Consider the following 13,226-nt stretch of genomic DNA (forward strand, 5'->3'; position numbering starts at 1 on the left):
TGGGGCATCCATTGCAGGCGTGAGTCAAAGGGGGTTTAGGCCTTACATTGGGGGCTCCAGTAGAGAACCGGTCTGAGACTCAGCTCAGAAATGAGAGGAAAGATCTGCAAGTTAGAAGGGGAGAGGTGCAGAGTCTGGGGGGGGGGGGAGGGGGGAGAAAATTCCGGCTCTAGGGCCCGGGAAAGGTGCGGACCTGGTGCCTGAGTTGGGAGCCTTGAGGGCGTGGACAAGGGGTCAAGGTCCGAATCTTGGTAGCCGGTAAGGACGATGTGGGTCGGGATGTACTGGGGAAGTCAGTGCCGGAAGCGAGCTCTGGGTTAGGGGTGGAGAGAAAAGTTCCGGTCTGGGAGCAGGGTCCCCACGAGGGGCCTGGGCAGGGGAACGCAGCTGAGGGACGCTGAGGGCGCAGGTGGGGGGGGCCCGGGAATGTCGGGAGGCTCAGCTGGCGAGGCCGGCGGGGGGTGGCGGGGGCGGCTCGGCCCCCTTGACGCAGGCGGCCTCGCAGTGCTTGTGGAGGTAGGACTTGAGCGCGAAGGTCTTGTCGCACTGGCGGCAGCGGTAGTGCTTGAAGGCCGAGTGCGTCTGCATGTGCGCGCGCAGGTTGGAGCGGTCGGCGAAGGCCTTGCCGCAGTGCGCGCAGCCGAACGGCTTCTCGCCCGTGTGAGAGCGCATGTGGCCCTGCAGAAGCCAGGGCCGCGAGAAGGCCTTGCCGCACACGCCGCACTTGTGGCGCAGGTTGTGCGTGAGCACGTGCATGGCCAGCGCAGGCATGGACACGTAAGCCTTGCCGCACGTCGGGCACTTGCGCGCCAGCTGGCTGTCCAGGCTGCGGTGCGTCTGCTTGTGGCGGCTCAGGTTCGACGACGTAGCGTACGTCTTGCCGCACTCGGCGCACGCGTGCCGGTGCCCGCCGCCCGCCGGCGTCCCCGCGCGTCCCGCGCGTCCCCCAGCGCTTCCGGCGTCCCCCGCGCCCCCGGCATCCCCGCCGCCCCCGCCGCGCCGCCGGCGCGAGCGCCCGTCCGAGATGAAGAAGGCGTCCATGGAGTAGCTGTCGGTCACGGCCGCCTCCCCGCGGAAGTAGCGCGCCGACAGGCTGGACTGCGGGCTCTCGGGGTCGCTGTACTCCTCCGGCGCCGCCGGCGGGTACGCGGGCTCGGCCGGCCCCAGGTCCAGGCCCGGCTTCTGGTCCGCATCGTAGCTGCTGGGGGGCAGGCAGTGCGGGGCGTAACCTGGAGGGGGCGAGACGGAAGCGGGGAAGGTGAGGCGCCCGGGAGGCGTCCACGTGGCCGCTGTAGGGAAGTGACGGCTGCTTGTACGATAGCAGTCGCTGTCCTGCTCCTGTGCTCTGGGGGTCAGGCTGCCGAGTTCGGATCCTTCCTCCGTGGGCCGCAATAAAAATCACCGCACCCCACCCTCGTGGAGCGCGGTGAGGTCAATTCTACTGGCTTTGTGTTGACTGTCAAATGCTCACAGCCACGCAAGGAAGGTATTATTATTGCACCCACTTTACAGATAGAGAAACTGAGGCGTATAGTCTAAGCCCACAACTAGTAATTGATGGAGCCAGGATCCAAACCTTGGCAGCCTGACGCTAAAGTCCAGGCTTTCTTTATTCCAGCAACATTCTGCCAGTTCCAGTCCTAGGACTTACCCGAATCTCAGTTTCCTCATCTGCAAAATGGAGCTTATGATCGGACACTCCTTCCCAGGGTCTTTGGAAGGACTGAGTAAAGTGATGAGAATGATGCATTAAGCACTTCCTGTGCGCCAGGCTCTGCCGCCATGCTTGTTACACAAGCTAAGTCATGTTAACTTGTTAACATGTTAACTCATTCAATCATCACAGACCCTATGAAGTAGCTCCTGTTATAATCCCCATTTTACATATAAGGAAATAGAGAGAGAGAGAACACACAGGAATTGCTATATAAATGTTAGCTATTATAATTATGCTTTTTACTTGCTTGAAAAAGCGACTTCACTGAAGATTATTTAATTGTCTGCCTCCCCCACCAGGCTGTGAGCTTCCCGGATGGGATCTGTGTGCCTGGCTCAAAGGAGGTGTGCAAAGAATATATGTTGTATGAGAGAATCACAATCCTGTTAGACCCACCTCCCAGGGTTGCTGGGGGATTTAAAAGAGGTCACGTATGTGGCATGTAATACATGCTCCAAGAAGGGAACTTCCTTGTACTTGCTCCCGAGCCTGTTTTGCTCCCTGCTCCACTAGAAGCCTTCTGGAGTCCCCCTGTGAGATTCGTTCCCGCCCCCCCACCCCCCACCCCTCGCTCCTCTCTAGAGTTGGACCAGAAATCCTTTCCATTTTGGGCTCCAGTGACTGGTGGTGGGTGGGCCAGGGCATTCAACAGGGGCTTTCCCAGGGCAGGGGCCACCCTGATTTGTCTCTGCTTCCCTGGGCCTTGTGTGGTCCCAGCACCCTCCTTGAAGACCCTGGGGCCTGGGCTCCCAGGAGAGTTTCTGTCGTAAGCAGGGAACTGGATTCAGAGCTTTCGTCCCCTTAAACAGCCTGCCTGATTCAGCCTTCGCGCTTTTGCCTCTCATAGGGCACTTTGGGATGGTCACAGGGTGAAGTCTGTGTGCAGACTGTCCCCCAACCTGGAAAGCAATGGTGTACCCTTTCTTTCCCTCTGTCCCTTCAGCTGCCCACACAGGGCCCTCTGAACACAGAGATGATTGGGGATTGTGGGGGTGGAGGACTCAGTAGGGAGGGGCACTGTAGTCAGATGCAGAGAGGGCACTGGTGGTGGCAGCTTTATAATGGGGGGTGCTCAGCCTCTCAGCACCCCATCTTCCCCTCCTTTGGTCTGGAGGTATCCCTACCTCCCACTCCAGGAATCAGGCCTGGTACTAAAGCCCCAAAATGTTCAGGGAGTATTGTTTCAGACTGAGTTGAATACCTGTTGGGCATACCCAGACTCCCTCTTTCTCCTTCTGTATTTCTTCCTGTTGTAATTACTGATGATAATGGTAATACTAGCTGATATTTACAGAGCACTTCCTAAGTGCCAGGCTCTGTGCAAAGTACTTCACTCCCATCACCTTGCTGAATCATCGCAAAAATACCTGTGTTACAGATAAGGAAAACTGAGGTTCAGAGTGGTAGTGGTACTTGCTTGCTCAAGTGGTACTTGCTCAAGTGGTAGTGGTACCACTTGCTCAAGTGGTACCACTCTTGTACTGAGGTTCAGAGTGGTAGTGGTACTTGTTCCACCACTACCACTCGCTCAAGTGGTAGTGGTGGAACAAGAGTTGGAACCCACTGCACTGCTCCCCTTGTTTTCCACATGCTGGGAGGTCCCTGAGGAAGGGGCCATGGCTGGGTTGTTCACCTCCTATCCCCAGTGCCCCAGCTAGTGGACACTTGATAAGTATTTGTGAAATGGGTGGTGAATGGCAGATAAAGATTTGCCAGGCCAGCCTCAATCCCTGGCCCAGCAGGGTCTGCCATAGACCATTCTGTCTCCTTGGTCTTGGGACAACTTGATTCCCGACACATTGTAGCTGGGTGACCTGGAGCAAGTTGTGCATCTTTCTGCATCTCTGCTCCTTTCTCTGGGTATGGGGATAGTATAGAATGCATTTGGAGGGGGTCACTGATCATGTGGCCAGTGCCTTGCATGTGCTGTTATTAAGGAAGGATGGCATATTGGTTAAGAGCACAATTTTGGCACCAGACTACCTGGATTGAGTTCCAGTTTTACTATTCCCAGTTGTGTGATCTTGGACAAACTGACCTCTCTGTGCCTCTGTTTCCCCAGCTGTGAAATGGGGGAAAATAAAAGCACCTAACTCATACAGTTTGCAGCGCAGAGTCCGTGAATAAGCAAACAATAAGTGAAAAGTGAACAAATAATAACCAACACTCCTGGAGCACTTATATATCAGATACTATTTAAAAGCTCTACACACGAATGCATCGCACCCTCATGACTCTGAGGTTGGTACCATCTTACAGATGAGGAAACTGAGGCATAAGGTAGTTAGGTAACGTGCCCGAGGTTGCACAGCTAGTAACTTAGAGACAGGATTCCAACCCAGTGCCTGGCACATGTTGGCTGTTATTATGAATAATAATAACAATTCTCCCCGGATGGGTTTCTGTGCTGCAGTTTTCTTGGCAACTGCACAGACACATTTTGCAGCTCCGACCTGGGCCACTGTTTCCTCACCCAAGATGTGTAATTTCTGGTTCATGGTCTGGTGAGAAAAATTCTGGTGACCCGCGTTGGTAGGAGCTCAATGGACCGGGCAGTCCTCGCTGCAGCAGGGCCCTCTTTCCGTGGTTCCCTCTGGTGGTGGCCTGTAGTACTGCAGCACCTTTCTCTTGTCGCTTGGAATCTTTATATATTGTAGAAATAGGGGCGCCTCGAACAAAGGCTCCTCCTCAGCTTAGGGACGGATGTGAAATTGCCTTCCAGACGGGAACTGTGGGGCCAGACATGATGGCCAGCAGCTGCGGAGTTTGGCATGGGCTGTGGGGTGGGCGTGGAGGGTTGTATGAGAATTTATGTGGTCATGTTGGCAGAGGTGGTTCTAACTTACTTTGTGACCTTGGTCAGGTTGCTTAACCTTTCTGGACTCTGCCTCTACCAGAAGAAGGTTGACTGGGATGCTCTAAAAACACTCTTTGCGTCGTGGCTGAATAGACCCCTCAATGATGCCCATTGTCCTGTCCCCCATCTCCCAACCCCCGTCAACTCCACCTCATTCTCAGATCCACAGACCTCTCCCTACCTATGTGACCTCGGGCAGGTTATTTAACCTTTTTGTGCCACATCTGTATAAGGAACTCATAATAGGATTGAATGAATTAATGGTGTAAAATACTTAGTACAATGCCTAGCACACAGTAGCCTCTCAATTTTATTGTCATTATTATTGTCACTACATCTCCTAGTGATATCCTTCTAATCTGCTAGAGAGTGAAGGGGACACACATGAGTATCTTAGGCTGCTGTGTGACCTTGGGCAAACAACCTCACCTCTCTGGGCCTCAACCCTGGAGAAACCTTTAGGACACTATAGGCAATGCTCTTCTGACTCTGTGCATGGAACTCAGACAAGTTTTGGGTGCCTTCCTCTGCCTTACAGGTGACTGTAGAAGGCTGAGCTGCTTGTCCCCCAGCCAACAGGGTGAGAGAGGCCTCTCTTGTTTGGGTGCAGATAGAGGCAGGGAGGCCCCAGGACTCAGAGAGAAGAGACTTGGCTCTCATCCTGGCTCTTTTACTCATACTCCAGCTGTGTGACCATGGGCAAGTCACAAGGCCTCTCTGGGCTCCAGTGGCCCATTTGAGGGATAGGGAACAGAGCCAGTCCTGTGACGTGGGGCTATAGGGAAGGCTTAGAAACACTTTGGAGATGTAGAGATGTCAGGTACATGTCACCTGAGAATGACTTTTGGTTTTCCCTACTCAAGAGTCTTCATATTTTAGACTGAAGGTCCAGAATACATTTTTTAAAAATTCTGCAAGGGAAAAAAAATTCTGCAAGGGAATTTTATGAGAAATCAAGTGCTGGGTGCTTTGCAGACATTGTCTCTTCCAATTGTCTGACCCCTTGGGATGAGGGTGGGGGCATCTCTGAGAAGTACTTCTGCTCCTACTGCTTCCAGCTACCCCTGCGCCCTCTCCGTGTGCCAGGCACTGCGCCAAGCCCAGAGGCCCAGAGAGGGGAGAGGAGTTGCCAAGGTCACTGGAGGAGGAGTAAGACTCAAAACCCTCCAGAGTCTGTGTTTTTTTCCAAAAGCCCTGAGCAGGCATGGAGACCTGCTAGGGGAGGGACGATTTTCAATTGGTGGGAGGAAAGGGTGGTGGGTTTCTTCAAATACTACCACCCAGCTGGCCTGTGTCTGATGGGATGATGGGGAATTGGGGGTGGGGAGAAGCTATTCTTCTAGAAAATGCACCAGCCCTTTGTAAATCTTTGTAAATGATCAATAAAAGTAATGACTAACACTTATTGAGCACTTACTGTGTACAAGGCACCCTGCTTGGTGCTCTATGCACATTAGTTGTGTCTAAGGGAATGTGGTTGTCACTTGCCCCGGTGCCCTAGTTCTACGGAAGCTGAAGCCCAGAGAGGAGACTTTACCAGATCACAAAGCAAGTTCACACCAGAGCTAGGCTGGCCTCCTGACTCCCAGGCCAGTGTTCTTTTTCCCAGTCTCTCTCAGATTCCCAGTGTTGCAAACTTCCTCCAGGGAATTTCCAGCCCAAATCCCACTTCCCTGTCTCAAGAAGAGCAGAAGAAGAGAGGGGCCTAGTAACGGGCCAGCTTCCCAGGTGGCCCACTTTCCTGAGGAGGGCCAGGCCCCGCTAGGTGGGGGGGCTGGAGGGGCTGCTGCGTGAGTTTATTTAGAGCTGTATCTTGCTGTGCCAGGGCCTCGGGCCTCGAGAATCAGCTCCAGCCAGCTGAGCAGAAAGCCAGGTCTGTCAGCAGCAAAGCAGGATAAAAATAGTTTCTCCTGTCTGCTCACAGAGCTGGGCAAAGGGGCTGGTACCTCCCCCTCCCCTTATTATAGCATCTTTGTTAGCGGTTCCCTGGGCACTGGACCAGAAATGACACCCACCTCCTCCAAGGGCCTGGCAGCTGGTACACCTGCCCACTGGGGAGGGGGGGGGGTCCCTGAGTCCAGATGAGTGGTGGGCAGAGTGAGGTCTGGCCCAACATAACCAGGGCTGTAGGGTGCGGGGCTCGTGCCCACTGACTCAGACCCAGGGAGTGTTGAAAGGATTCCAGGGCCCCTCCCCACCATCCCTCCCTCCTGAAATCCCCCATATTCTGCTTTTTCCTGACTGTGACCCAATTCCCGTGGCCCACAGGGAGGTCCACAGCTCTGCGGGAATCAATAGGAAAGATTTTTCAAGGGGTTGTGGAGATAGGCATGGTGGCTACGGGTCTGGAGTTGCCCAGCACTGGTTGGTGGAGCAGCCTCCTGCTCCCTGCAGGGTGTCTCTGGGGCCCTTTCTGGGCCTCCTCGGGACTGGCTGTCATGCATAACGCACATTGTCTCTCCAGACCCCCTGCTTTTCTGCCCTACCCTCTCTGTGCCCCAGAAGGTGCCCATGCCAACTTCCCTTCCTAGCCAAAGGCTGGCAGTGGACACTTCATCCCAGGGGAGCCCACAGCTGGAAGGAGGCCAAGAGTTCTGGGGGGCTCGTCTCTCTCAGCAGCGTCTCGCATGCCCCCCAGAGGGCCTCCAGGCTGTGGGGATCCCTGGAACATGTAGATGAAGGACCCCAGGGAGGGGTGATGCGGTCTGCCATTTATGCCCTTGTCATCTCGGGCAAGTAATCTCTCTGGCCTCAGGTCTGCCTCTGGCAGTTGAAGCTAACCTTCCTCAGCACTCTGTTCTCACTGCCATTTGCCCACTGTGTGTGTGTGTGTGTGTGTGTGTGTGTGTGTGTGTGTGTGTGTGTGAGATGGGGATGTATAAATTGCTGTGCTGCCACAGGGACTTGATGTACTCTCCTGTCCTCTCTCAGAAGCCACAAACTGAGACTGTCTGAAGAGTGGACACTCCGTCTGGGCCCCTCATGTCCCCCTTGTGACCCCAGGCTTTAGGGAGGGCCAGGGGCCCCAGATTCAGTATCCCACATGGACCCTGTTGTTCCGCATTCCCAGTGACTAATTCTTAGGAAAATCAGATTTTTTGGGTCCCTAGAAGGTCAGAGCTGAAAGAGATCAAGTTTGACTGCTTCTTTTCATAAGAGAGAAACTGGGGCTCGGGTAAGGGAAGATTAGTTCAGAGCCACAGAGAAAGCTGATGGTGGCTCTAAGACGTGAACCAGCCAGCCTTAAGAATAGACCTGGACATGACCTTGGACTAGAAATTGGATCTGGATCCTGATCCTGGAGACTGAACGTTGACCCGGACATGGATTGAAACTTGAACTTGGACATGGATTTGTTCTGAATTTTGGAGTGGACCTGTAACCTGGGACATTGACCTTGGACCTAGACTTTAGACCTTGTCCTAGACCTAAGATTGGACATGGACATTGGACCTGGACATTGGACTGGACGTTGGACATGGACTTTGAACCTGGACCTCTGACATGTCTCTGATCTTGACCTTGGACCTGGACCAAGACCAAGATGCCCGGGGTAGAACACTCATATGGGCCTGCTGTGTGTCCTTGGGTACCTCCTCAGCCATCTCTGGGCTCCGTCTGCCAAGGGATTGGGGCTACCCTTTTGCATCCCTGCTCCCCAAATGGGCTTTCTGAAGTGTGGGGTAGATGTGTGGCAATTGGGGACTTTCAGCCAGGTTCCCAGGCCTGGCCTGGAGCGACTCCCCGGCGCCATCAGAGGGGGTAAGCAGAAGCGGGTGCTGGTATAATGTGGTCACTAGATAAGCCTATGGGCAGAAGTAGGAGCGCTTCCTCAGCTGCTGGGGAGGCTTAATGTAGCTGCAGAGGGCAGACAAGTGCGTTATTGGATTGGCATTGATCCCTCATCTGCCTGGGTCAGATGCACTCTGAAGGAGTTATGGGGGCAGGATGGGGTGGGGGTGCAGAGGAAGGAGGACCTGGCATCCAGCTGGACTTCAGAGTTAGGGTGTGAGGAGAGGTAGACGTCCACCGGTCCATGGAGACCACTGCTATGCAGAGGGATGGGCAGCAGCCTACACTGAGGTGGCCGAATCCCTAGCATTCCCCGGGATGGGGGCCTAGGCCTGGGAAGGGGCGGGCTTCGTAGAGGTGGAGGGCGAGGTTCTGAGAGGGTTAGGAGGATGTGAGTTGGCATCTCACCGCGAGATGGAATCTGTGCTCGGAATCACCCAAGGGAGAGGAGGGGAAGGGAAGGCTCCGTGGAGGCAGAAAGCAGTGGAGGACGCAGGAGGAGAGGAGGAGGCCTCGCACTGGAGAGGACGGCGGAATTAGATCTCCTCTCCCTTCTTCGGGGAGCTCCGCAGAGAGACCTGGAACCTTCCCCATTTGTGGGGCTTCTCCTTCCCTATTTAGGGGTTCTGTGCATTCAGGGGGAGGCTGGAGACCAGATGCCCCTGCCACACCCTCTGGCCAGCCCGTGGAGGCTGAGAAGGAAGGGAGTAAGGAAGCAAAGAAGAGCGTTGCTGGTGTGTGTGTGTGTGTGTGTGTGTGTGTGTGTGTGTGTGTGTGTGTGTGTGTGTGTGTGTGTGTGTGTGTGTGTGTGTGTGTGTGTGTAGGAGGAGGAGTCCTCCAGGAATTCTCCAGCACTCCCAGCCTTTCCCTGAGCTGGGGGTACACGCTTTAATTTGGGGTCCTGCATCTTCATCAGTTAGGAGCCTGTGGTTCCCCTGACCTCCACATTCATAGGCTCCCTTCCCCAGATTCCCCTCCCACCAGTCTCATCCTGACCCTGCAGGGATGGCTTGTAAGAGGATCTTTCTAATAACTGGAACTATCTCCAGCCCCAGGCCCTCCCCGTTCCCTCCCTCCTTTCTCCTCCCCCCCTTCTCTCCCTCACTCTCTTCACCTCCCCCCCCCCTTTCTCCTTGTTTACCCAGCACACTTACACACGCTGAGAGAGAAAAACGTCAGCTCAGCAATTTTTCACACTTCCCTCAAATGCTCAGCAAGGTTATTTCCGGCAGAATGGAGACAACGGACCGCTAGGAGCCGGCAGGCTCTCTGAGGACCCCCAGCACCCCTATCCACCCGTGCAGTGAGGGAGCCTTCACTTCCCAATCTGGCCACACCCCAGGGGTGGAAGAGGCCCCCGATAACAGAACAAGGCAGACCCTGTGTTCCCTGGCCATACCAGAGCTTGAAGGGTCACCCCCTGGTCTCCGACACTAACCATTTACTGCAGATACTGCCAGGGCACCCAGGTCAGGGTGCCTGTCCTCAGCATGGGGCAGCCTGCAGAGACTGAAGCCAAGAAAAACGCCTGGCCTCAGAAACTCTGCCACCCTCAGCCAGACATCAGATGGTAAATGGAGCCCTACAGAAACCCTGACAATGGCCCCCTGCATTCTCTTAGACCCACATCCAGTCATCTCCACTGCCTCCCAACCCAAACTTGACCTTCACAGAAGCTGAGCTTGTCAAAGTTGGAAGGATACTTAGATCATGCCATACAAACTCTTTCGCTGCTGAGGAGGCGGAGGACCAGAGAAGGGAAGGCACTTGCCCAAGGTCACAGAGCAAGTCAGAGATCTAAAGCCCAGGCCTCCCAGAGTTCCAGACCAGATATCAGACTATCAGGACAGCCTCAGGATTCCCCAGAGGGAGCTGGTCTGGAGCCCTTTGGGGAAAGGGCCAAGGACAGGGATGGTTCTAGGGTATCAAAGCTGGTAGAACATCCCTGCTGATGGCTTTGCCCTTACCCTGCTTCCCACCATTCACTCAGGGGCTCCTTTCAAAGCTTTTTTGGACTGAATTCAAGGCAAGGCGTTCCTGCCTCCCTCCTGAGGAACAGTCTGCAGTTTTGGCTGTGCATGAGAAATTCTCTGGGCTTCTCTAGGTTTTCTCAGCTGGCCTGGGACAGGACCAAGGGGGACTCAGCGGGCAGAAGCCCAGGGCTTTGTGTCAGTTCCCCAAGGGATCCACATCCCAGGCTTGCAGGCATTTCCATTTCTACCCAGGTCCCCAGCCCTGGCATGGCCCCAGGTCTACCCTCTGTCCTGCCAGCACTCAGATAAGCCCAGCCATATCCCTGGGCTTCAGTCCTCAACCCCAAGAGGTCCTGGGGTCAAGAAAAGAGGACAGTAGAATATGAGACATGTGGGCAAAGAAAAAGGGAGGTTGATTCTCTTGGGGATCTGGGGGAGGCCAGGAGATGAGGGGCTGTAGCTGTATCCCCGATCACTCCCTAATTTCTTTGACCTTGATGAGGTCACAGAGCCTTTTACTCAGCGCCCTCTTGCTACCTGGCTTGGCAGAGTGATGGAATGTGGGTGAAGTGCTTGGAAATCCCTGAGGCAGAAGCTCCCACCCTCCTGCCTTTGCCATCTCAGCTTCCCCCCTCTTCTTCAGTCCTTTCTTCTCTCCTTTTTCTCTCCCCTCCTCTCCCCTTCTCTCTCTCTCTCTCTCACACACACACCCCAAAGCTGATGCCACATGTGATGTCAGATTTCTTACTGCCAAAGGGATGCCCCCGCTCCAGACACCTGTCCTGGTGGGGACCATCAGAGGAGAACCCCTTTGTGATCCCCTTCATGGGGGATGGGGTCCACAGAAGCAGTCTCTGCTTTTTCTCCACACCCTCCAGAGCTCACCCCCTTCTGGGCCTGAATGACCTCTCGTCCCCCAAACCCTTGTCCCTACAAGGCACTTGCTCTGAAAAGAAATAGAGTGTGTTGGGGGTAGGGGACTGACAAAAAACAGCAGGGCTGGCTCTGGAGGGGAGTGAGAAACTGGAGGGGGAGGGAGTGCAGCTCAGGAGACCAGGAGCCACTTTGGGGGAACCCCTCCTAGAAATTCCCTCTTCCTCTCAGTCCCCAGGACAGGCCCAGCCTTTGGCAGGCGTGCGGCTGAGGGTAACAAAAGAGTTGCCGAGAGAGGGGCCCGAGAACACTTGTCTGGCATCGCCAGGGGGAGTAGGCTTGAAGGGAGAGAGGGTGCCCCCAGCCACCCCCAGGGAACCAGCCCTATTTCCCCAGGGATTGGTAGTCCAGGCCGGTTTACCTTCCCCATCAAGGGAGCACTCTCGGGCAACCAGCCTCCTTCCCTCAACCGCGGAGAGGGGCCCCTCAGATTGCCTTATGCATTAGCCCCCCAGCGCTAGCCCTTCATGGGCCCCTCTCTCTCTCTCCATTCTCTCACCACCCCTCACTCTGGCACCAATCTAGGGCCACAACTTTCAAAGTCCGGGCAGGCGCTTGATGGCGGGATGGGCCGACCCTGCGACTTTCCCTTTGTACGGACCTGGCCCTTGCCCCGCCCGCCCAGCCCTTGGGAAGCCAGGGGGGCGCACACAGCCAGGGTCATCTCCTCCCGGGGTTCCCTACCGCGCGCACCCCTCCTCGTGGCCCGAGTTGGGGAGGGCCCGAACTCCCCTCTCCTCTTCTCCCCCACCCCCCCGCCGGGTCCCACTCACCGTTGTCCTCGGGCGGCCCCCGGGCGCCAGGCAGCACGTAGGCGGTCTCCAAGGGGTGATAGGTGGGGGCCGGCACCCCGCTGCACTGGAAGCCGTCCCCTTTGATCTTCTTTACCAGGAAGGAGCGGGGCATGGTGCGACTGGCGGGGGGCTCGGCGGGGGCACTAGCGAGGGGCCCCGGTGGGGGCAGGCGGCCAGCCGGGCGCGATTGGCTGGCTGTGCGGGGTTTCAGCACTGGACAGCTCCCAGCGGGCGGGCGGGCGGGCGGCCGAGCGGAGCCGGCACCGGTGGCGGCGGCCCCGGCTCTGGCTCTGGCTCCCGCTCGGGCTTGGCGGCGGCGGCGCGCAGACAGGCGATCGCTGGAGCTGTGCTCAGCACTCCGGCTGCCGGCTTTATATGGGACGCAGGCTGGAGGAGATCAGGTGGTCCCCTAGCAATGGAACTGTTCAGCGCTCTAATCCATCAAATGTCCCCCAGGACAATCGCTCCGCACACGTTCCCCTGAACCGGCGGCGGTGGGGGCAGGCCAGGCTCAGGGAGCAGCGGGCAGGCAGGAGGGGAGAAAGTGAGGGTGAGAAAGGCGCAGAGATATAGAGAGACGGAGAAAGGGGGGGAGGGAGACAAGGGGGAGAGAGAGAGAAGAGATACATAGAGAAAGACAGAGACATACAGAGAAACGGAGACACACACACTGAAAGAGGTAGAAATAGGAGCAGAGAGACCAAGATAAGGACAAAAAGACACAAGATAGAAACAGAGAAAAGAAAGGCAGAGATGGAGAGAAGTAGCAACACACACACCCACGGGAGAAAAAGAGAGCTCCAGATACACAAAAACAAAGCACCCCAGGGATGCAAAGAAAGGGAAAGAAAAGTGCAAGACAGAGAGAGAAAGAGAGGGGAGAGGAGGTAGAGTGGTCTGAGCAGGCGGGGTTCAGGCACATGGGGACAGGGAAGGGAATGCAAAGAAAAGAGTGCGAGCTCGCCAGCGGCGATCCTCCTGCCTCCAGCCCTCTCCCTGTCCCCCAATTTTGAAGGGGCTAGTTTGGACACTCAGCTTTAACTAGGGGAAGTCATCCCCCCACCCCAGCTTGACCTCCCACTGAAGCCCCCTGTTGGGTTTGGGGTTTAACTTTCTTCTTCCAGAACTGATGGGGGGAGCAAGTGCCCGACGCCGATGCC

General features: G+C 55.8%; 1 protein-coding gene across 1 annotated transcript; it reads right to left on the reverse strand.

Moving 5' to 3' along the window:
* Window positions 1-438: 438 nt before the first annotated feature.
* On the reverse strand, window positions 439-12,178 carry SCRT2 (scratch family transcriptional repressor 2). Its single transcript, XM_060124553.1, has 2 exons — window positions 12,046-12,178; window positions 439-1,229 (listed from the first exon to the last, which is right to left on the reverse strand). The coding sequence occupies exons 1-2, from the start codon at window positions 12,176-12,178 to the stop codon at window positions 439-441; spliced, it is 924 nt and encodes a 307-aa protein (XP_059980536.1).
* Window positions 12,179-13,226: the final 1,048 nt, after the last annotated feature.

The sequence above is a fragment of the Lagenorhynchus albirostris genome, chromosome 15 (genome assembly GCF_949774975.1).
Source record: "Lagenorhynchus albirostris chromosome 15, mLagAlb1.1, whole genome shotgun sequence".
Lineage (NCBI taxonomy): Eukaryota > Metazoa > Chordata > Mammalia > Artiodactyla > Delphinidae > Lagenorhynchus > Lagenorhynchus albirostris.